The sequence below is a fragment of the Dermacentor silvarum genome, chromosome 8 (assembly GCF_013339745.2).
Source record: "Dermacentor silvarum isolate Dsil-2018 chromosome 8, BIME_Dsil_1.4, whole genome shotgun sequence".
In the NCBI taxonomy this organism is placed as follows: Eukaryota; Metazoa; Arthropoda; class Arachnida; order Ixodida; family Ixodidae; genus Dermacentor; species Dermacentor silvarum.
In genome coordinates, this window is record NC_051161.1 from 23,225,409 (window position 1) to 23,248,834 (window position 23,426).

At 44.7% G+C, this 23,426-nt stretch overlaps 1 protein-coding gene across 1 annotated transcript; it reads right to left on the reverse strand.

Moving 5' to 3' along the window:
* Positions 1-140: 140 nt before the first annotated feature.
* On the reverse strand, positions 141-18,613 carry LOC119460793 (prefoldin subunit 3). The gene is made up of 6 exons (XM_037721881.2): positions 18,420-18,613; positions 18,189-18,313; positions 17,978-18,044; positions 17,016-17,114; positions 13,154-13,292; positions 141-456 (listed from the first exon to the last, which is right to left on the reverse strand). The coding sequence occupies exons 1-6, from the start codon at positions 18,492-18,494 to the stop codon at positions 383-385; spliced, it is 579 nt and encodes a 192-aa protein (XP_037577809.1). The 5' UTR covers positions 18,495-18,613; the 3' UTR covers positions 141-382.
* Positions 18,614-23,426: the final 4,813 nt, after the last annotated feature.

The following is a 23,426-nucleotide window of genomic DNA, read 5'->3' on the forward strand; positions in this document are numbered from 1 at the left end:
AATGGCAACACATTTTTCCTGACAAATTATATGGTTTTAAACACTTTTTTAGGTGCAAGTTTAGAAACAACAATGAAAAATGCAAGCTGACAGTAGGTAACCCATAGTCATCCTGCACAACAAAGCAGCACAAAGGCATGTAACTAGCCGAAACAAAGCCTTTTTTATTCACCATTTTATAAGCCTTTGGTTAGGTCTCATGAACGTGGCAATAACTTATTCAGTACATTGGTGCAGCGCGCAGCACGGCGTTTGGACACTCTCCACAAGATGGCAGCTCTGCGTAACACTTTTGAGAGAATTCACGCCTTCCTTGGTGCCACCATCGGTGAAGAACCAGTCAGCCCTTGGAAAGCTGCTTGCGTAATGCTGCAAATGGCGCTCATGTCAATGACTGGGCAATCAACTTTTCCGCCTGCACCTTTTTCACATTCCAGTTGTGGAGCCTTGCCATATCTGAAGAGCGATCAGTCAAGTACAAACAGCAGCGTCAAATGTGGTAGTGTTGAGATATACCAATGTTACCTGTCGACGGGTATTCACATGTTTGCAACAAATTGTGCCCGTCATGTGACCGAAATGTTCTCGAAAACATGTTTCAAGTAAATGCAGCACAGGACAAAACATGGGCTAAGGATGAGGCATGGATGAACACCACCTTCGCCTGAGAAATACAATGCTATCTCACCCAAACTGCCCCGCTTTTGAACTTGAGGACAACAGTAGACCGTTTGGGATAATGTAATGATTCTATTCCAATGCCATTCCTTTTTGCGCTTCATTGATGGTCTGGGCACTGCTCTGCCTACATTATCACCAGTATTGGCCAGCCGTGAACGGAGGATGATGATAAAGGAATAGAATCGAGCAAAAGAAATCTTTACATTATACTGACTCGTGTAAGCATTGATAAGACTGCACAGCCATGTCAGACCCAGCTGTTTGGCTTTGCAACCATGATTAGTGCTTCCACTTTTAGTTAGCAGGGGCAGCTGTTTGATGGTAGCATTCAAGGTGTGCTGTTCACATGAATCCTATCGAGCCAAGAAGCTTCCCGTTGGCATAAACATTACCCCCTTTTGTTTGTTTACGAATGATTCTTTGCAAATGAGAAGCTGTTACGTGGATGCTTGCGGACAAACAACCTTTCAAGTATGAAATGGTCATGCCAAGTATGGCCTCAAACCCAGAGAGCTGGGTTCGCAGGTGACAAGCAGTGCAGTTCAGTCTATCCTTGTATGGTCTATCTATCTATCTCCTATTGTAAGAACAATCTCTTCTCACTAAATAGTGTCAACGTGCTGAGGCACTATAGTAAAAAAACTTAATTATTTCGGATTTCACAGAGCCATGAAAACAATGTCAAAATTTACAGAATGCCTCGAGAACAAACAACCTTCATTTACTAAAAAAAATCTGCAACCCTCACTTTATCCTGAACAAAAATTAGTGCGGAAGCTGCAATGCTCGTGATCTCGTGACCGATAATTGTTCGCAATGCGGCAGTAGAGCGAGATATATCATATATCATCCAGTGGATTGTGGCTTATCTTAGGAAGAGGGTTAGTTTGTAAGAATAAAAAATTGTGATTCAGGTGCGTTGCCACTAACTTCTGGCGTGCCTCAAGGAAGTGTACTGGGACCGCTACTGCTTCTAATTTATGTGAATTATTTGCACAATGTCATTTATGGTCTATCCAGCTGTTCACGGATGATTGTGTTGTTTTTAAACAAATTACAGTGGAATCTCGATGATACGATCACGGCTAATACGAATTTTTATGTGGTCCCGGCCGAGCCCCATTGCTTTGCAACGTGCTAGAGAACGGTTGTTACGAATCGATTTTCGACCCGCGTCGGTTGATACAAATAAACGCCGGCCCACCGACGGCCGCGAAAGAGAACAACGCGCAGTCACATGCTTTCTCCCTTTCTCTTTTGGTGCGGAGGCACGGACGTGGCGCCGGACAGCACGGAGGCTGTGACTGGGCGCGAAGAGTTTGAAGCAGTGACGCTTTTGTTGATTTTGTGCTTTTCCTCCTTTTCCGCATGCCATCGGCCGGACGGAGTGGCTGCTGTGCTTCGGGTCGCGTTTTTTGTGTTTGCGCCATTTTGCCTAGTCGCAGCGAGCTATGTCTACCGAGGTACGATCTCGGCTGATTCGCGCGGCAGTACGCCGAGGCGCGGGAGCCTCCGTTGGCACGTCTTCCGTCGACTGCATTATCAGTGCCGACAGCACAGGGCTATTGTCTGTTTCGCTGCCGGAGTCACATGGTGCAAGATAGCGCGGCACGTTCAGTCGGATGCTCCTCCGCTTCTCCCGCTAATCGCAGTATTTTTCTTGCCGTAGGAGGCTTGCGCTTCCGTATTCCGAAGGCGCGCTTCGTCCAAAATTTCTTCTCCAACAAGCGATGATCCATCATTAACCTGGGAGCTCTCAGTAATCCAAATTCTGCGTGTAAAGTGAAGACGCCGGCGTGGTTTACGAAGCAGACCACTGCGGTTGCCATCTTGCCCCTGTCACAGCAGCAACCAATGGAGAGATGCCTTTCAGCATGGCAGCCAATCGGAGGCCCGCTTTTATCAGAGGGCCTGTGTGACTACCTATCGCAGACCCGTGCTTCTTTGGTGTTTGCACGCTTGTTACAAGATGGCGGCGCTCGGTGGCGGGAAATACGAGATATGTCTCCGTGAACTGCGGGGATTTTGCGCGATTTAAAGCTGTTTTCTCACCCTGCGCACTGACGAATTAATCTTTTTTGGGCACTTTTAGTCTGTTTTCAGCCAAACCATTTTGATACAGCGTAGATTAGACGTTGCAGATACCGAAATGCGTGGTTTTCAAAAATCAATTTTTCTCGCGATTTTCGCGATCTGATCCCCGTGGCCCCCCCTTAATTTGGCTAGTTTTAATTGCGTTTCGAATATATGAATTTCGGCTAATGCGAATATTTTTCGTGACCCCATGAGATTCGTATCGAGATTCCACTGTACTTCTCAAAATGATCACTATAAATTGCAAAATAACTTAGTGTATTGATGATTGGTGCACATGCTGGAATATGAAACTGAATAACAAAAAAACTGTTTTGTTGTGCCTAACAAGAAACAACCTAACACATACACTTAGTCACTAAAGAGCCGCAATATTTTAGAAATTGACAATTACAAGTACCTTGGCATCACATTAGCAATCTTTTCTGGTCTACACACATATGCGCAATATGTTCATCAGCTCTAAAAGAGATGTGGTTTCTCCGGAGAAACCTTAATACGCCATCTAATGTTAAACTTCTCGCATATAAGGCTTGTGTTAGAGCGAAGCGTGAATACGCTGCGATTCTGTGGAACCCGCTCAATAAAGGCAACATTGCACAACTTGAGCATGTTCAGAGAAAAGCAGTATTATATTTTCAACATGTACCAAAGACATGACTCGCCCACTTTGTTAATGCATAAGCACTGTATTCCTACTCTGGAGCCTTGCAGAAAAGTTTGCCGCCTTGCGTTTTTACATAACTGTCTTTCCTGACAGGAAAGCTTAACATACTTTTCATAGCGCATTAGCACGGATTTTCGCCACGATTAACACATTTAAGAATAGATTCTTTCCTAAAACTGTCTGGGAATGGAACAAATTACCTGCCAGTGTCCTTGATTCTGGTGATTTTGTGCATGAACAGGAGCATCATTTTTGCGGCTGTTAATTATACCATATCCTGTGTGTGTGTTATTTACATTCTGCATTTATTATTATTTTGGTTGTCGTTTCTTCCTATTTTCCCAACTTTATGATTGACGGCCCCTCCTGCTTGGACCACAGCAGTGGCTCACAGTACGTATAAATAATAATAATAATAATAATAATAATAATAATAATAATAATAATATGAGTCTTCATCCGAGCAGGCATGCTCTTTACTATACCATGCACATATCCAGATTATTTTGGCACCAGTGAGCTGGTTGGCAGCTGATTATCCTTTGTGATGAAGCCTGTGGGTTATAACGCAAGCACATAGGCGGCAGTTAAATCGCTTTTTGTGCAGTTTGCGACATCGCAAGCACCTAGCACTGAATGAAGACAAAACCGCCGCTGGCTGCAACCGCTGCAGATGAATCTGTCATTGCTATCAATGTAATTAAGGATGGAAACCACACAGTTCTGAAGCCATAAGGGCAACCCAGTGTCAAGCATGAATGTAAACTGAAGAATTAAAAGGCACAAAGCGTTCCTGTCATTCCAATGACGCCTATGGCGATGCGGTTCGCCATGTTTGTTTCAGTTGGTTGCTAGTGCCACTTTCACTCTTTTACACCGCTCTGAATATTGTCCAAGTTACCTGGTGCACAACCGACCACCTCCAATTTAACGCGAGCTTGACAATGTTAAGTAATGCATTCCTTGCCGGGTCCAGAGGGCAAGTCCGAATTATCCTAATTTTCAAATTAAAACATTATTGTAGCCTGTTACTAAGTCTGGCAACTCAAATAGTCAATTTTTGTTCGTCACATTATATGATGCTCGGATTATATGACGTTTTTGTGTGGTCCAGAGAAAGTCCTAATAAATGAAACAAAACTATGGGGTTTTACGTGCCAAAACCACGATCTGACTATGAGGCACGCCGTAGTGGGGGACTCTGGAAATTTGGATCACCTGGGGTTCTTTAATGTGCACCTAAATCTAAGTACACGTGTGTTTTCGCATTTCGCCTCCATCAAAATGTGGCCGCCGTGGCCAGCAAGTCCTATAATTGAGGTTCCACTGTATTACGATTCTGTAAATGATACTTCAGGTATATATTGAAGCAGACAAAAATCAACACCAACCAAGCCTCACTTAAGGGGGGAGGAGGGGATGAAAAAACTTTTTTGTTTCTTGACAGAAAGGGCTGAAATTTGGCACACACGCTGTACATTGCAATAGAGAGGCAAATCTAAAATTTCATTAAGATATCTTCATTAGTTGTTGTTTTATAAGAATTTACAAAAGTTTACAAGTTCCTTGCTCGTGGAAAGCCTGGCACAGTAACGAAACATGGTACGGAACTGGGAATACTGTGTATGTTTGCCCAAATGTCTAATCTATATCAAGACAGTGTTAGATTTTTTTTTTAGTGCCCTCATAATTTTTTACTCGATATGACATGCATGTGACTTGTGTTTCACTGCATAGAGCCATGTAGTCATTCTGAAATAATTAAATAATGGAAAAATAAATGAACATTTCAAGACTGTCTTGATGTGCAGCACAGTTTATGGATCACAGCAAAACAAACTGGACCAAAATCGGTCCAGCCATTGTTGTGCTATGCTTTCCACGAGCGAGGTGACCAACAAAAAAAACTCTATTGAGAAAACGACCTGCAAAGTTTTGCAAGCAGGGCAGGTTTATTAGAACGCAGCAGGGCGGTAATTTTTGGCATCAGTGCTGCCAAGCACCTTCTTGCACCTTTGCCTCTTCGTTTGGTGGGCTTTGAAAATTTCATAGCCTGGCTAGTCCATCAAATTGAACTTCCGTTCAGTTGTGGACATCGCGCGAAGGGAGTCGCGCACGCTGCATGCTCGCGATTCTGCCGTCACCGCTGACACGAAACGCGTCTGAATCGTGCGCCGTTTGGGCGACTATTTGTCCGGTGAATCTTCAGTTATCACACTGTAGCTCGTCGACGGTTGGGGCTCGCTCGGAGGCGGCGTGTCCGTGTCGCACGATGCACCAAACTAAGTACACCGTCTTTGCCGGCGATGGTGACCTTCGACCCGCGTCGATACGATCTCGGCTGATTCGCGCGGCCGTACACAGAGGCGCGGGAGCTTCCGTTGGCGCGTCTTCCGTCGACTGCGTTGTCGGTACCGATGGCACAGGGCAATTGTCGGTTTCGCTGCTTGAGTCAGACGGTGCAAGATAGCGCGGCACGTAATCCACGGTGCAAGGTAGCGCGGCACGTTCAGTCGGGTGCTCCTCCGCTTCTCCCGCTAATCGCCGTATTTTTCTCGCCGTAGGAGGCTTGCGCTTCCGTATTCCGAAGGCGTGCTTCGTCCAAACTTTCATCTCCAACAAGCGACGATCCATAACTAAACTGGGCGCTCTCAGAAATCCGAATTCTGCATGTCAAGTGAAGACGCCGGCATGGTTTGCGAAGCAGACAACTGCGGTTGCCATCTTGCTCGCTGCCGCAGCAGTAATCAATGGGAAGACGCCTTTCACCACGGCAGCCAATCGGAGGCCCGCTTTCATCGGAGGGCCCGTGTGACTACCTCCAGCAGACCCGCGCTTCTTTTGTGTTTGTGCGTTTGTTACAAGATGGCGACGACCGACGAATTGAGAAGCGGAACGGCGAAACTTTGAGCTTTCGAACGATACCAAGATGGCGGCGCTCAGTGGCGGGAAATACGAGATATGGCTCCGCGAACGGCGGTGATTTTGCGTGATTTAAAGCTGTTTTCTCGCCCTGCGCACTGACAAATTAATTTTTTTCAGGCACTTTTAGCGCGTTTTCAGCCAAACCATTTTGATACAGCGTAGATTAGGCGTTGCAGATAATGAAATGCGGGGTTTCCAAAAACCGATTTTTCTCGTGATTTTCGCGATCTGATCCCCGCGCCCCCCCTTAACAGTAAACCATCTTCGCTATATCCAATATTTGTTATAAACGTACCCCCACATTGATAACAGAAACAAATTCATAATTGGGTGTATGCAAAATGAGGACAAGTGTGATGTTAAGTACTGGCACTGCAAACCATTGACAGGCCAGCAAAAGCGTTTCTTCTCTACCCGCACAGCAGTTGGCCCAGGCAAGCTATCAATTAATCAATCAATTACAATTTTTAGCTACTTGGCGTTCGGACAGAAAATACTTTCTCTGGACCGGTGCCTTTTCACTGTCACATATGCCATGCGATTAATTTGAACATACGTATGAATACATGGTTTGTGTTGTTGAAGAGACTGTTTGCTGTTCCTTAAGGACCTTTTATTTTGTAGCACAATACAAAAGCCTCCTGGTACAAGTGCTCTCTGGTACAAGTGTACCAGAGAGCTGGAAGAACGCCAACATTATACTTATCCATAAGAAGGGAGACGTTAAAGAATTGAAGAATTACAGACCCATTAGCTTGCTTTCAGTATTGTATAAAATATTCACCAAGATAATTTCCAATAGAATCAGGACAACACTTGACTTCAGTCAACCAAGAGAACAGGCTGGCTTCAGGAAGGGGTATTCTACGATGGACCATATCCATGCCATCAATCAGGTAATCGAGAAATCTGCGGAGTCTATGGCTTTCATAGATTATGAAAAGGCATTCGATTCAGTAGAGATATCAGCAGTCATAGAGGCATTGCGTAATCAAGGAGTGGAGGAGGCATACGTGAATATCTTGGCAAATATCTACAAGGATTCCACAGCTACCTTGGTTCTCCACAAGAAAAGTAGAAAGATACCTATCAATAAAGGGGTCAGGCAAGGAGACACAATCTCTCCAATGCTATTCACTGCATGCTTAGAAGAAGTATTCAAGCTCTTAGACTGGGAAGGATTAGGAGTGAGGATCGATGGCGAATATCTCAGCAACCTTCGGTTTGCAGATGACATTGTCCTATTGAGCAACAATGGAGAGGAATTACAACAAATGATTGAGGACCTTCATCGAGAAAGTGCAAGAATTGGGTTGAAGATGAATATGCAGAAGACAAAGATAATGTTCAATAGCCTGGCAAGGGAACAAGAATTCAGGATCGCCCGTCAGCCTCTAGAATCTGTAAAGGAATATGTTTATCTAGGTCAATTACTCACAGGGGACCCTGATCATGAGAAAGAAATTTACAGAAGAATAAAATTGGGTTGGAGTGCATACGGCAGGCATTGCCAAATCCTGACTGGGAGCTTACCACTGTCGTTGAAAAGAAAAGTGTACAATCATTGCATTCTACCGGTGCTAACATACGGGGCAGAAACTTGGAGGTTAACAAAGAAGCTCGAGAACAAGTTAAGGACCGCACAAAGAGCAATGGAACGAAAAATCTTAGGAGTAACGTTAAGAGACAGGAAGAGAGCGGTGTGGATCAGAGAACAAACGGGGGTAGACGATATTCTAGTTGACATTAAGCGGAAGAAATGGAGCTGGGCAGGCCATGTAATACGTAGGATGGATAACCGGTGGACCATTAGGGTTACAGAATGGATACCAAGAGAAGGGAAGCGCAGTCGAGGACGGCAGAAAGTCAGGTGGGATGATGAGGTTAGGAAATTCGCAGGCGCAAGACAGGGGTAATTGGAGATCGCAGGGAGAGGCCTTCGTCCTGCAGTGGACATAAATATAGGCTGATGATGATGATGACAAAAGCCTACCATTCGAAGTGTCCAAACGTGCAGTAGTTTTTATGGAAAGAGAGAAGACATTTTTAAAACAGACTTTTTCAATCTGTGTAGTCTCTTCTTAAAACTGTGTACGGATGCCACCACTGTTTACTGGACGCGATGGCAATCTTGGAGGTCATGCATCAACGCACCACTTTGTTCACTGTGACTGTTTTTTTGCACAAGGTGGCACCACTTTTCGATATGCCTGCTACCTGGAACCAAAGAAACTACTCTCTCCGAGCAAAATAACTCTCCCTGTGGTGCTTTTTGGTTAGATGACAGTACACGGACTGGATTCACTTTTCTGCCATCGAGTTATGCCACATATCATTGTTGCACTGCTTTTAAACATATAATTCTTTGTTTATGGGATACATGCATGCTCGTTTCATTCAATATAGCACGCAATCTTCACATTCCCATCACAATCTAAAGACATGTTCCGAGTGGTAGACAGTCCCTTTAACGTGCGATCATGCAACTTAATTTGATGACAAAGGTGACTTTATTTGGTGTGATCACACAGGGCCGACACCTGGCTAGCTAACTTCAGGCAAGCCAAACAAACCATAGACAAAAGCTTGCAGCAACTGACAGCGCTTTACGTTTCTTGGAACAGACGCTCAATCAACGCAGCTTCCACGTGTGAGTGTTTCGGGTTTGCCATGATGTGGAAGGGGAAAGCCGCAACATGTCAACTTCGATGCTCAATGACGTGTTTTGTCTTATTTAGGTGTTGTAAATAAGGTGTTAACGTTTTCCCTACCCCAGCTTAAACTAACAAGGATGAAAATCTGGAACTTTATTCAAATGCGCTCTCGTTTGTGCGCGCTCGTAGCTTTCCCTTCATTGCCACGGGAAGTTGTCCACGAGTATAGTACACAGGCACCTCCTCATTCCACTTGCATCGTAATACAGCCACAGAAGCTGGTGGGGAAATGAACAAGCAACGTGATGCTCAGAATGCCATTAACGCTAAGCTATTACAGGTGACCTTGCTGAGTCATGAGTCTACACTCTCAGCCATAACAATTTCAAGAAGCATGTTGCTGCCAGTGTACATTGTGTAGATGTTCCTACAGCTGTGCTTCCAAAACCAGCGAGGGCCAGAACAAACTTCTTTGGGAGCCACATTTTAGTGGGAAACTTTGCATGTTTTACATGTGCAAAGGCAGTCTATGCTTGGTTGCACCACACTCATTGCTATCTTCAATGTGTCTTGTAATGCAATGCATTCAGCCGCAAGCTGCTCTGCTACTGGGCTGCATGTGGCCCGTGCGCCCTATGTTGTGCAACCATGTTCAAAGTTGACGGTACACATGCTAGAGAAAGTGTTACCACCACGTTCTGTTCGGTGTACAGCTTCACGCATCTTTAATAATATTTACTTATTTAAATATTATATTATGTTGCACGACCGTCACAATATTATATACTATTATAATGCACGACTGTTGACCACACAGCGTGTCAGCACCTTATAAAAGCGAGAAGCAGTGAGATCAGCAATACAGTAGAACCTCGTTCATACGTTTAAAAAAATACGCGAAAAATAAACGTACAATCTGGGAAAACGTACGATCCGAATCCAGTAAATATTGAAGCTGACAAGCCCATATTGAGGTGCAAAGGCAGAAAACATTTATTTCTTGCAAAACATAGTTACAGTCGAATCTCATTAATTCGAACTGAAGCTGCGGTCCCGTCAAAGTTATGTGTATTCCAATGGGCGAGAACGCGAAAGCACTTGTGACGGTTAATTCGAACATAACCGCACACTGACAATGCTCTCAGCAGCACGCCAAATCACGTGGTGGCGCCTCCGACTGGCAATGCTCCGACACCGCCATAAAGCAAAAGCTTAGGAGAGACCCCTCAACGCCCGCGCGGAGAAATAAAAAAGAAAGAAAAATACCGCGGCGAAAATTTCCTCTCTCAAATGGTAAGGTCGCCGTTTCAGCGTTGCGCCGGAACACGCGTGTACGCGCTGACGTCTCGGCCAACGCAGCGGCTGCGGCGCAGAGGGAAGCAACGCGAAGGCCCAGTCCGGCTAACGCTCGCTTCGATGGCAGAAAACGAAACTTAGTGGAGCGAGTTAAGATTGCGCCGGGCCGGCGGGCGCACACGGAGAGTCGAAGGTGAGGGAGCTACGAGGGAGTTGAGAGGGAGGGCGAGGGGAGCCACCGAAGCGACGGGGTTGCCGAGGCCAAATGCGTTTCCCTGCCGCCCTCCTCGTCGCCGTGCCGGCGCGGCCCGCTCCCTGAAGTTTCGTTCACTGCCGTTATCGGGATGCGAGAGAGAGAGATTGTGGTTGTGAAGAGGCGCTATCGGGATGCGAGCGTTGGCCGGCGTGGGCAGTTCCGTGGCCCTTGCTCGCTATGAGCTTACGCGCCGCGATATTTCACGACTCGCACCGTTCGTACATATCGCTATGGTGCACAAATAAGTAAAAAATAAGTCCTTTTAATTCGAACAAATTTTCGGGCCTCTTCGAGTTCGAATTATAGAGATGCGACCGTATTTTCTGCTGGTGCGTCACACCCTTGGACAGGAACAACTCCTTTTGCGCACATTGCAGAACCTTGTCCGTATTTTCGTTGTCTTTCGTGCGAAAGAAGCTTTGTAAGGCTAACAGGCCAGCAAGGGCTTCGGCGAAGGTGGCCGGTGGGCACAAGCCTTCGTTCTTGCCGCCATCTTCAGGCGCCTCGTCCGCCACCACCTCCGCAACGATCTCGGCGAGTCGTAGCGCCCCACGCACGGCGTCCGCCTGTTTTTGCCGCATAGTAGTTCGCGTTGAAGCGAGGGGCAAGCTAGTGCAAAGGTTCGCTCGCCGCTGCTGCCACGCTTCGTCACTTCGGGCAAATGAGCAATGCAGAAGTCGCGGAGGGGGGAGGGAGAATTGAGCACTGCAATGAAGCCGTGCGGTGGCTGTCTGCCACTTAGCGCTTTACAAGCACATGAGAGCGGCCTTTTTGCATACCTCAATGACAATTTTTTGCTGCAGAACGTATCATACGACCGCACTTTGCCGCAATGCTGAACGTTGCTGCCGAATAATCGTATTTTCCGGGAACGTATTAACCGGAATGTATTAACACATTCCTTTATAGGGTTGTGTTTATTTTTCACGATTGCGAACGTAGGAGCCGGGAAATCGTATTAAGCGGGAACGTATCAGTGAGGTATTTACTGTACTAAGCACAAGCACGCGAAGCACTTTCCACTGTGAGCGTCGTCTGCTACATTTTTTATTTCAGTAGTGCAAGCACCCAATCGCTGTTTGTGAGGCCCCTATTGTTCACTTGAGTTCCTGATAATACCTCAGAAGTGCTGATAAATTCCCAATTTTCTTTTTCTTACCAAGCGCCACTCTAGCAATACGGGAGGAAAAAAAAAGGAAGGAAAATGCATTGCAGATGGGGGCCACATCTTACTTCTGCACATTCACAGCATTTTTTTAAGCAGGACCGAGCAGGTAGCTCTGGCAGGCATGCGTCCTCCTGAAGTGAACAGTGCAGCACACAACGCTACCACTGTAGCGTGCATAGCGCGTTTGTGTTAACTATAGGTGATCTTGCTGCTTCTAGCTGTTATAAGGCTCTCACATGCTGTTCTGCCGAGTGCTGCTGAAGCTTGCTCAATACTATTAGAAATGCAGGAGGCTGTAGTGTTACCACCACAAGGATTCATGCCAGAAGAATATGGCAAGAAACTGCACACTACACTTTTTCACTTCATAATTTGCAAACCTGTCTAGTGTCCTTTTTAGTAAAAATGATCTCTGTTGCCTTTCTGAAAGACAATGTAGTGTAGCATTTATCAATAGAAAGAAAGCCAACGAAAGTGTGACCATTGCTTAACTGTGACTGTGCCAAGTTGCACTGATAGTACTACTGGTGCTAGAAAGCTCAGCAAACCTGCCAAACTGTGAACTTAAAATTTCATAAGTACCTCATGTACATCACCATTGAGGGGAAAAGACATGTACTTCTTTTTAAAACTTGCTCTGAGCACCACAAGTATGTGCCTTTTGTAAGGCACATACTTTATGAACCATGATTCACCTTAATATGCAGGACACACGCAGCAGCAGACACTGACAAGCAACACATCATTTTTAGATCACTGTGACTTCTTCAGCAAGCTTGCTGTTGCCGATTTTGCTTTCTTCAGGAATTTATCTGTATAAACTTGCTCAAAGCAAATACCTCACTGGCATCCTTTCACCATTAGAAAAAATTCCGATGGTAGAGTTGGCGACCACTGAGTGAAACTTTTTCGCGAGCATAATTTATCGTAAATAACTTGATGCAGCATTCGTAGAATGAGCCCAACTTTGTTGACTTAATGGAAAATTCAGGAAAGTCAACATGTATGGCTGTTGGAAGGTGAGGACGAGCGTATGCCTTGCTCTCCTGAGTTTTTGAGTGGTGTGGATATAACAGGCGGTTTGCCATACACCCGGGCGCTATCTGCACTCACATGCACAGTGCCTTTGTTTCTTTCCGGAACACATCGGTGAGCCAGTGTAACTGCATATTTAACTACAAAAAGACCATAAAAGACTGAGCATGGAAGAGAATTCTGTGGTGTACTCTCTCTCTCTCTCTTCTGTGCTTTGTCTTCTATGTTTTTTTCAACAAAAACAAGTACACACGTAAAGGTCGTTAGGAATGGTAAGGTTAATAAAGCACATCCAAGGCTAATAAGACCACGTCAACACTTACTCCTCTCTTTTGCACCGAGAGAGAAATGTACAGCACAAACTTGGTTAAGGATACTGACTTCAGTGGTTGTGATCTGATCTCTGAGGAAGTCCAGGTCACTGTGCAGCTCTGTAAAGTTCCTCGTAGCAGTTTGCAAGTTCTTACAGAGCAACTCCTCCGCACCTTCTAGCGTGTACTCCAGCATCACATTCGCCTGCAAGAGAAAACATTCTGGTTAGTGGTCCGTGGTAGCAAAGTAGCAGTGCAGAATAATACTGCAGATGCACAATTTACCGATTCACACAATTGCTGCGTAAAGCGCTACCATGCTGAAAACCGCATTGTCAATCTTCAGGCTTTCAATAGACGATATTACACATTTTGCATGCTGGCTTCTCTAGTGTGCATAACTGTTCCAGGTTCTGGGGTACTTAGCAGAATGCAGCATTCTTCACTACAGCATTTCCCGATTTGTGCTTCGTCGACTTTGAGCAGTTTTTGAGAGAGGTCGAGGGTGTTCACAGGAACTGATTTAGAGATGAGCATCATTTAGAAGAGTGGTGAGCGAGACACTGAAAGAGATCTGTGATGACACATTTTTTTTTTTAGAAGAAGTAATGGGATTTCTCTAGAAATACACTTCTGCCACCTTTACTGTTTTCATTTGTGCTCTTTTTAAGTGTAGTGCTTCAAATGTACTACAGCATGTGCATCTCCCGCACGCAGCATCTAGCTTTTTGACCGACTGCATTCAGTTAACATTTAAAGGAATACTACAAAAGAAACACTAAATTAGCGTAGACTGATAAAACACTCTTTCAAAACTGTTTTCATTAGTCTTGCTGTAAGAGGTTGATTATAAGAGCACATGAAGGACAAAAATAACTTTTCTTGAATTCTGTGTCTTTTCTGGTTGACCAAACCTGCTCTCATGGTAAGAGTGGCTTTTTTGGTATTGCAGAATGCTCCTTTTAATTAATATAATCTGTCTTCCTGGCAACTGTTACTATGTAGTGTGTTTATTTTATTTTTTAAACATTAACGCCGCCACTTCAACTCTTTCGGATGGCAATAATTGTATACCTCATGCCTAGCCCACTTCAGTGTCTGCAGACATAAGCAGCAACCAGAGAAGAGATTATCAGGCATCATGGTTATCCGTGTACACAGATGGGCACGTGCAAATAAAGGCCCTCTTGCTCCTCTTATCCCATTTTGTGTTTCTTCATGGAAGTAACGCAGAAATTGTTGACATAAGGAAATGACACATACATGTGCTGTGTATTGCGTCTTTACGTTTTCCCTTCAGCTGGGTTCCTTACCTCTCCCTGCTTCAGTGTCTCTTCCCCATTGGTTCAGCAGCACCGCAGCAAGACTTTAGCAAGCACCAAATCATCTCGCTACATTTTCACTTTTTCGCTTCACCCTGCATGCCTAAACTGTCTAAGGCAAGTCTCACGGTGCAGCTCTCCAGGATAAGCGAGTGATTTTGCTCACCACGCTGCCTTTCTGTTTTGCTGTTAAGTTTTTCTCTACTGCTCTGTTTATTCATGGTGTCTGAAGGGATTCCAAATGGCTGCAGGCAGAAAGCACAAGCCACTACATGGTCATGTTTTCAATGTGTACTACTGTGCATATATAGTGTTTTGGAGTGCATGTATGTTCATCTCAAAGTGCAGTGTGGCAATTTTTTAACATGCTGTTGCAACATGTAGTATAGTTTTACATCTGTTGCTATAATAGTTTCGTAAATAAATTATTAACATAAATAAATATATAAATAAATACTATTCGTAGTATGCTTAACATCACTCAGATACGGGAATATTTTTTTAATTCTAGGGTTTTACATGCCAGAACCACAATATGATTATGAGGCACGCCGCAGTGGGGGCTCCGGACTGATTTTAACCACCTTAGGTACTTTAACGTGCACCTGAATTCAAGTACACAAGAGTTTTTGCATTTTGCCCCCATCGAAACGTGATCGCCATGGCCGGGAGTGAACCCATTACCTCAAGCTCAGCAGCACAATGCCATTGCATTTGGTCTATTGCAGCAGGTTGCTATAATGTCCTCTCGTGCAAATAGGGCACAGACAGCGATATTTTACTTAGGTCAAGTTTTTGAAACAACAGTATTAACTGATAAGCTTAAAAGCTGTGTGGTGATTAACCACAACTGGTTGTACCACAGGCATGCAGTAATCGCCGACCTGCACGTTAAAAGAACTCCAGGTGGTTGAAATTATTCCGCAGCTACCCACTAAGATGCGCCTCACAATTAGACCGTGGTTTGGGCAAGTAAAACCCCTGAACGTAATTTTAACCTCTGGTACTTCTCTTACCACCTTGTTCCTTTGGACAGGCAGTCACCAATACACACACAGATATGAGAACTAAGAACAAAACATTAGCATTTTGCTTCCTTTGTACTTAGTGGCACATTGTTGCTCCAATGTGATGCCAAATTAAACATAAATCAAGCTAAAAAGAAAGAAAGGCTGACCAATGGATGATACTAATGCGTGATAGCACTTCTCATTTAATGGGGCCCTGAACCACTTCTAGTATTCAAACCTTTCCATACTGCTGGAAATGACAAAGATCGGTACCAAGTTCCCCAAAAACGTAGTACGCAGACAGGCCACTTATTCAGTGCAAGCATTCAAGCAGCCAAAAATAAAAAGAAAGACTACACACAGGTCATCTGGGGCGCAATCTTGTACGCGTTCCAAAATGGAACGGAGGCGTTCCGTTCCATTGAGCCGCACACGATTGGTCAATTTGAACGTCGCAGTTGAAATTGACCAATCGTGTGCGGCTCGATGGAACGGAACGCCTCCGTTCCATTTTGGAGCGCGTACAAGATCGCGTCCCTAGTGTCAAAAGCGGCAACTAGAAAGAAATTGATGGATGTACTCCTCATCTGTTCACACTGCAGGATACTTTTGCTCATGACGACTATCTCGTCAGTGGCACAGAAAGGATTAAACAAGGCTCCAAAGTGATACCGCAGGAGACCATGTTGCGTTACTGCTCTAAACTGTATTTGTATTACTGCACACACTATACATATGCTAACGTTTCATGCCTATGATTTCTATGTGTGCCTGCACCTCGACATGTGAAACTTGATACAGGACCTAGAAATTATGACCATGCAATGATTACAATTTGCAGGCAGAAGTAGTGCAAGAAACAGTTTTAGAGAGCCCCCTCACCAGGTCGGGGCATTACGAACTGACAAGCATGGTGCATAGATTACATCCTGATGATCGTCTATGAAGTATCAGACTGCTGCACGGCATCGAAAACAGCTGAAATGTTAAACGAAAGCCTGCTTCCTGTTAGAGAATAAAGGCCACATGCATAAGCAGCTCTACGTAAGATGCACTGCTTGCAATGCCAGTGATTATCGCAGATCACTTTGGTAAATCATAATGCAGCAGAACTGCCACTAGAAGTTCACTGTGCAGCAATAAAAAAGGAGAAGAAAAAAGAAAAGAAGGTGGTGCTCATGATGTAAATGTGGTGTGTTTCCTTGACTTCGGTATAGGAGAAGGCAAGGAAGGTGTTGCTTGCAGGCACTATTCAAGACAAATGGAGAGAGAGTATCTTGGCAGTGAAGCTCACCTGGAAGCACAGGGGCACGACATTTGAACTACTATCTCCTTCATAATGAACCAATTTGAAAAATTCTTGTGGTAAAACGCTCCCTATACACGCTTCAGAAGTTCAAGTGTATAACCAAATGTTAGGAGCCAGTGAGGGGGGGGGGCTTTAATACCAGCTACAGCTGCACCGTGACAAGGCCAAACATGTGACAGCGTTACTGTGTGGTGTTCATGTATGTAAATGAATACCAACCATGCACTGGAGCTTTACCAAAGCCATGTCCGTGTACGAAAACTAAACATGCCAAATAAGAGACTTACGCCAAGCCAGAGGCAGACTCTCTCGGTAGGAGGTATGACAGCCTTGGAGTAGACCTGGTCTGACAGCACGAACCTCGTCTCCATGTCTTCGGAGGAGTCCTAAGAAGAGTCGGCAGTAGGCTTTGTAGATTGCTGTGAAATGCAATGCTTGGAAACAAAATACAGAACCACCACTTGCATTGCATTGTTGACACAATCATTATGGCGGCAACATCCACAGCTTGGCGAGCTTTAACTAATTTAATACAAGTGCAAACAGGCCAATGTAACATCCTGGCAAAGTTTACTGCAAACAGTAGTGCAACAGGAGCCCCTTTTCAAGTTAACTTCTGACGCATTCTGTTCCAATAAAATGCTTTCTGAAGATATCTGCACGTGATAAGAGAGAGTTCTAGACATGCAATACTTATAGTAGGATCACATTCAACCTCTGAAAGATTATGCAAGCTTCTGAAATCAAGCTGAAAACATACAAACCTTTACCTTCAGATCACCTAATCAATTATCACCACCCTTCATGTCAATAAACAATCCGTTATATTCCATGCAATTTCGTCCCACAATATCAGAGTACCGTGCACTTCAAACCACGATATTCTTATACATTAAGCAGCCAACAATCTGTTTTGTAGTAAGTATTTTAGGCATGACTTCAAATAAACATAAGCTCTCAGAATATCAACATGCATTTCCTCACATACACACAAACTGCACTGGTTTATCAACACCTTGGATTATACACTACTCGACAAACCTGCATACATATTTTTTTTCTTTTTTTTTTTTTTTTTTTTCGTTCCAGAGGAAATTCAACAGTTGAACATTATGGCAGCCACCATGCAGTACGTTAGGGGTCTCAAAGGGGAGAAAAAAAAAAGACAAACTCGAATTGCAGTACATCTCAGCTGCAGCTAGAGGCATGTTTCCAGTCAAAAGTTGTATAAAAAGGCTCAGAACCATACCCTTTTCGATTTAAGCAGTTTGATGATCTCCAGCGACGTTTTGATTTCGGGGATCTGGCTCTTTAACCTGAAATGCAATGCACGTACACATGCCGTTTCTGCTACCGAGATGCATCTTCTTCCCCCAAAAAGGAAGCACAATAACAAACATTTGACAGATTTCATAAAGTAGCAGTGAGGGAAAATAAAAATAAAAATTTAAAGCTCCCACCTTTGTTTCTTCTGGAGCAGATTTAATTCCATGAACTTGTATTTACTGTGCTGCTCGTCGAGGTTCTTAAGAGCCGCATCTATGGTTTGGTTCTCTTCTCTCGCCATAAATTCATCCATATCGTCCTAGAACGCATACAAACATTATCCTCAGCGACAGTTTGCTTGTCATTTAACACCCATGTCATAACTGGGAAAGCTAGCCGGCGCAAATCACGTGTGAGCGACTTACCAGGCATTCTGCCTTGGGAATCCCTGCATGAACCAACTTTTTCGTCGCTTTTTCAGCGTCTACCGGGTCTGTCATTGTGAAAGCCGTTCCTATGCAGCCGGTCAAACAATATTAAGCGCAATTAAACGCAGCTTGACGCAAGGCGTGGTGCTCACGAGATTAAAAAGGCAATCGCGAGACAGCAAAACAAGAAACAGCATAAGCGCCCCCTGGCCCACCTGACTGCTGCTCGTAGCCCCTCAAGAGCACTTCGTAATATATTAACCAGGTGTGTGTAAAAAAAAAGAAAAAAAAAAAAGGAAACAGCAGAACTTAAGAACGAAAAAAATAATAGTAAGTTCTGAGTTGCTTTTATTTAGAACACACGCAAAGGTCCCGAAACCGAAACCCAGTTTACTAATTTTGCGCGCGTAACTCAACTATGCGCGATAGAAGTATCTTTCAGACAAACGAAAAAGGCTAAACCTCGCAAGATCCCCGCATAAATGCCTAACTAGTCCCTAAAGCTAGAAAACGGCCGCTAATATTACGTGGTGTGTGACGCGCACTGCTACAATCTTCACCGATAGCAGCAGCAGATGGTTTCGCATGCATCATGCTAGAGAGACAGAAACGCATTGATGATTTGATGCTTTATTTTATGTAAAGAGAACGCAAAAAGAAGACGACGACGAAAAAAAAAAAAAAAGGACCCCCGTAAGAAAAATAAAAAATTCCAAGCTTCTGGCTGTCGCAATGTTAGATTGACTAGAAGCACCGTCTCACACATATCCTTGCACAGTCAGCAACCGACCACAGAACACTGCACCACGTTATACTACCTAACTCAAAAGTTCCAAGAGCACACGCGCGCATCGGCAGTGACAGTCATTCCCTCGGTGTTTTGTAGAACTTTTTGAAACATCCCAGCATCTCCTCCAGCTTCAAGTGTTCTTTAACTTGTTCCTCTGACAGCAATCGCGGGTCGCTGTCCCTCAGCCCAGCGTAGAAAGCGTCGACGCGCCGAACTTCGTCTCTAGCGTTCAGCAGTTTGTGCTCCCTGGCCCTGTACTCGTTGTAGATGTTCTCTTCGTTGGTTCTGTACTCTTCGCAGATCCTCATCTCCTGTGACTGATAGTAGCGGAAGTCCCAAGGCGCCGTATGTGCTCTCCTGTGGCGCCTGTCAGAGTGCCCGTGGCCATGTGGAGTGTACATCTCCTCGCTGGGCCTCCTCAAACTCGAGTGGAGCTTGTGGATGTCATCCCTGAACGTTCTCTGAGCTCTTGTGACATCTTTCTCCCTTTTCCGTTTGAGTTCCTTTAGCTTCAGGTCAATGATGTCTGTGTCAAAACGCTGGCGCTTGACAGGTTTAGCGTGTTCATGCGAGGAGCTACGTGATGCCTTGCGCTTGCGGCATTTAGATTTAGATGGGGGCAGGTTCTTTGCATGTTTCAGACTTAACATGCGTCGTCGATAATGGAAAGTCGTCAGTTCTTTGTGAGGGTCTGGAATCCTGCTGTTATGCCAAACCTTTTGGACGGCCTGGTATCGTTCTTCATCTGTGCTAAGGCGACGAACAGCTTCCCACTCAGGATTTTCAATGTCCTTGTTTTCAGCAGGATCTTCACTCATGAATGGAGCTCGGTTTTTCACCTCTGGGGCCTTGACATTTGGCAGCTGTAGTTCCAAGCCCTGAGAATCAGTGGTCACAATTTGGCTTGAATGAGCACATAGGTCTTCAGGCTTGTGCGGTGGCTCGAAATGCCGTCCTTGGTGACGTCTAATAGTGTTTATTTTCTCACGCATGTCCAATTCATCAGGGTTGTATATTGCATCCTCACTTAGTGTACATACCAACATTGGGGGTACAGGTTCATTTTCAGCAAGGATTCTGGTGTCATTAGAGAAATTTGGAAGGTCTTGAGGAAGAATGCACTGTGGCATAGCAGTAGACAGTCGTGCTGGCACCTTATGTGTTGAGGCCACGACATTTGCAGTCTGCAAAGCTGGCTGGCAATGTTCTGTAGATTTTGATGAAGCCATAGGCGAAAGTACTTCAGCAATGAAGGCTTCATCCTCAGTTTCAACTTCAAGGTCAAGAACATCTCCAGATGTGACTGAGCAGGACTGGGGAAGCTGGCAATATTCTGTAGATTTTGCTGCAGCAATGGGTGAGTGTGCTTCAGCAACAAAGGTGTCATCATCAGTTCCAACTTCGAGGTCAAAAACATCTCCAGATGTGACAGTGCAGGATGGCGATGGACGCTTGATGCCATCCTTGGTGCATTTTTGTGTGCATGATGCAATGTTCCTGTCAACTTCTGCTACTAATGTAGTGTCAAAAATGTCAGCGCTATCACAGATATGGTTCAAATGCAGACATGCATCTAGAAAAGGCACAGGCTTTGAGTTGGGACTAACTGCCACTGAAGTTCCCTTACATTCCATGTCTACAGCAGGAACAATGTCAGTTTCATTGTGATGATTTTTATGTCCTGCAAGAAGAATTGCCATTTTTTCACTGGCATCACTGCTACACTCCATTATGTTGTCTTTAGGCTTGTGCTCTTTATAACTGGAAGAATCTGCATCAGCATCGTCACTAGGAGCCGACAAAGCAGTAACAGGATTGTCGTCTGCCTCCTTGAACCCTGGTACACTCTGCCCATTGTCCTCATGACATGATGAACTTCTGGCACAGATATTTGGGAGAGATTGCACAATGTCTGTGAAGAAAGCAGGGCTGTTAGCACTGGAATTTTTTCTCAACTGTGGCTTCAAAATCACATTGCTAGCCTTACTATTGCTTAAGGCTGTAAGATCCTGAATGGAGCTGCAATGCTCAGTTTTCACATCAGCAGTGCGATTTGCTGGAGAGAGATCACTGTCACTAGTTGCTGCTTCTGAAGGCAAAAACTTGGTAAAGCTCTTTGAAGTAGTCTCTTCTAATGGTTGAATAGTCTCCCGGTCATCTTGTTTGTGAGGCGTGACACATGACATCTGTTTATCCCCCGTACAGGATTTGTAACAGATGTCAAATTGTGCTTTGCATCCTGTTGAAAGTGTCTGGTGAACAGGCACACAGATACTGCCAACAGAGCTTGCTGGCTGGAGGCAAGAGCTCGAACTATAGGCACTGCAACATTGAGCCTTACATTCACACACTTGTTTCTGATCAGCTGCAAAAACTCCATGATGTGAACAACTAGTGCTGCAATGCACACCATATTCATTTGATTCACTCTCATGATGTGTTACTAAGTGCCTTTCAGAGAGACAGCTACATTTCCTCTGGTGGACATGACACAAGCTCTCTGGACATGTTAAACCTGCCTCCCTTGGTTTCTCATCTCTTCTAAACGTAGAAGCATCATTCGTTCCACGATTGCCATCGTTGCTTTCTACATGTTTAGCATCTACCTCTTCTACTTCATTATACTTAAATGTAGAGGCATCCACCATGATACAGCTGTCATCAGAGCTCTCTGCATATTGTCCGAGCTCTGCCTTCAATGATTCATCCTGGTATTCCTTAAATGCTGGACCATCCACCATTATACAACTGCCATCTTCACTTTCTGCATATTGTTGAGCTTCTACCTCTTCTACTTTGTCATAGTTCTTAAATGTAGAGGCATACACCACGACACAGCTGTCATCAGAGCTATCTGCATATTGCTCAGCCTCTGTGTCCAATGGTTCATCCTTACATTCCTTAAATGCTGAAGCATTCTCCATGACACAGCTTTTAATGAACCTTTTCATATGTTGCTCAAATTGCTGCTCCTCTAGTTTTTCTTCGAAGTGTGCGCAGGAGGAAGTGCTAGCATTTTGCATTTCACAGCTGCTATTTAAGTGGTGGTAATGCTGGGCACTTTTCTTCCTGTGAGGAGCCTCAGGATACCCTCCGGTTTCGAAGGCACCTTCTATCCGAGTACAGTTCTGAAGGCTCTCTTTGCCTGCTCTAGGGTCCTGTCTGCATCCTTCATTTGCAAAATGCTCAACATTTTCACAGTTGCCACGAAAGCTTTGTTCAGTTCTGTGTGTAATGGTTTGCTTCCGTTTTCCCTCTACATTTTGTAGAGACAAATGTTTCTCTTGTTGAAATGAACGTGAATGAAAATGCTCATTTTTTGATGTGGACTTGGAATTTTCACTATTTAGTTCCTGCAGGATTGTGCAACTAGCATTGTGTTCCAGGTACACACCCTCATACTTATCTTTGCAGCCCTGACCACGTTCTGCCTTCTGGTCATAGTGACTGTTTTGTGAACTACTAACAAAGTCTGGATCACTCTGCCAAGCCCTAGCTGAAGAACACACTGAATGCTGAGAAACTGATGGATATTGTTCAGATTGGGTTGTTTCTCCGCACTCACATTTACTACTGCAGTATACACTACTGCGGGTTTGAGCTTCATCGGCATATTTAACTGAGTCCACCCTGTCGTCGTCTAAACAGCGACTGTGCCATGTAGTACTTGCATGCTCCAGGAAGCTTGGCCCTTCACTGTCCTTGATAAAATATCCGTGAAAGCTGCTAGTACTGCCAGCAGCATCGCTTTCAGGTGGGACTTGGGGGCATGCAGGAAGGACACTATCGCACTGCTCCACAAAATCGTCCATTGCACGCTCCGGCAAGATCGGTCCTTCACTGTCCTTGATAAAATATCCGTGAAAGCTGCTTGTAGTGCCAGCAGCATCACTTTCAGAAGGGTCTTGTGGGCATGCAGGAAGAAAACTATCGCATTGCTCCACAAAATCGTCCAAAGTGGAAAGAAATGAAGAAACGTCACCATCGGCCACTTCATTGTCCGCAGCATCACTTGTCCTAATTGGCGTGCTACAAAACCTTCGAGCAACTGTCTTCCTGCTTGGAGTCCTCAAACAGTCAGCGTCCATGTTTCCCGTCTGCGGCTAAATCTACTGCTCCGGCTGACCTGCAGGTCCTGTGCCTGTTATAAACAAAGCAAAAAAAAAAAAAAAAAAAGACGTATCTAGATTTCATAATGTAGACAACACGCGTCC

Excerpts from the sequence above, each read along its gene's own strand:
- LOC119460793 (XM_037721881.2), bottom strand. The coding sequence starts at position 18,494 with ATGACAGACCCGGTAGACGCTGAAAAAGCGACGAAAAAGTTGGTTCAT. Across the intron at positions 18,045-18,188 it reads CTGCTCCAGAAGAAACAAAG|GTTAAAGAGCCAGATCCCCG; the intron begins GTGGGAGCTTTA and ends ATTGCATTTCAG. Across the intron at positions 457-13,153 it reads GATCACAACCACTGAAGTCA|ATATGGCAAGGCTCCACAAC; the intron begins GTATCCTTAACC and ends ATCGCTCTTCAG.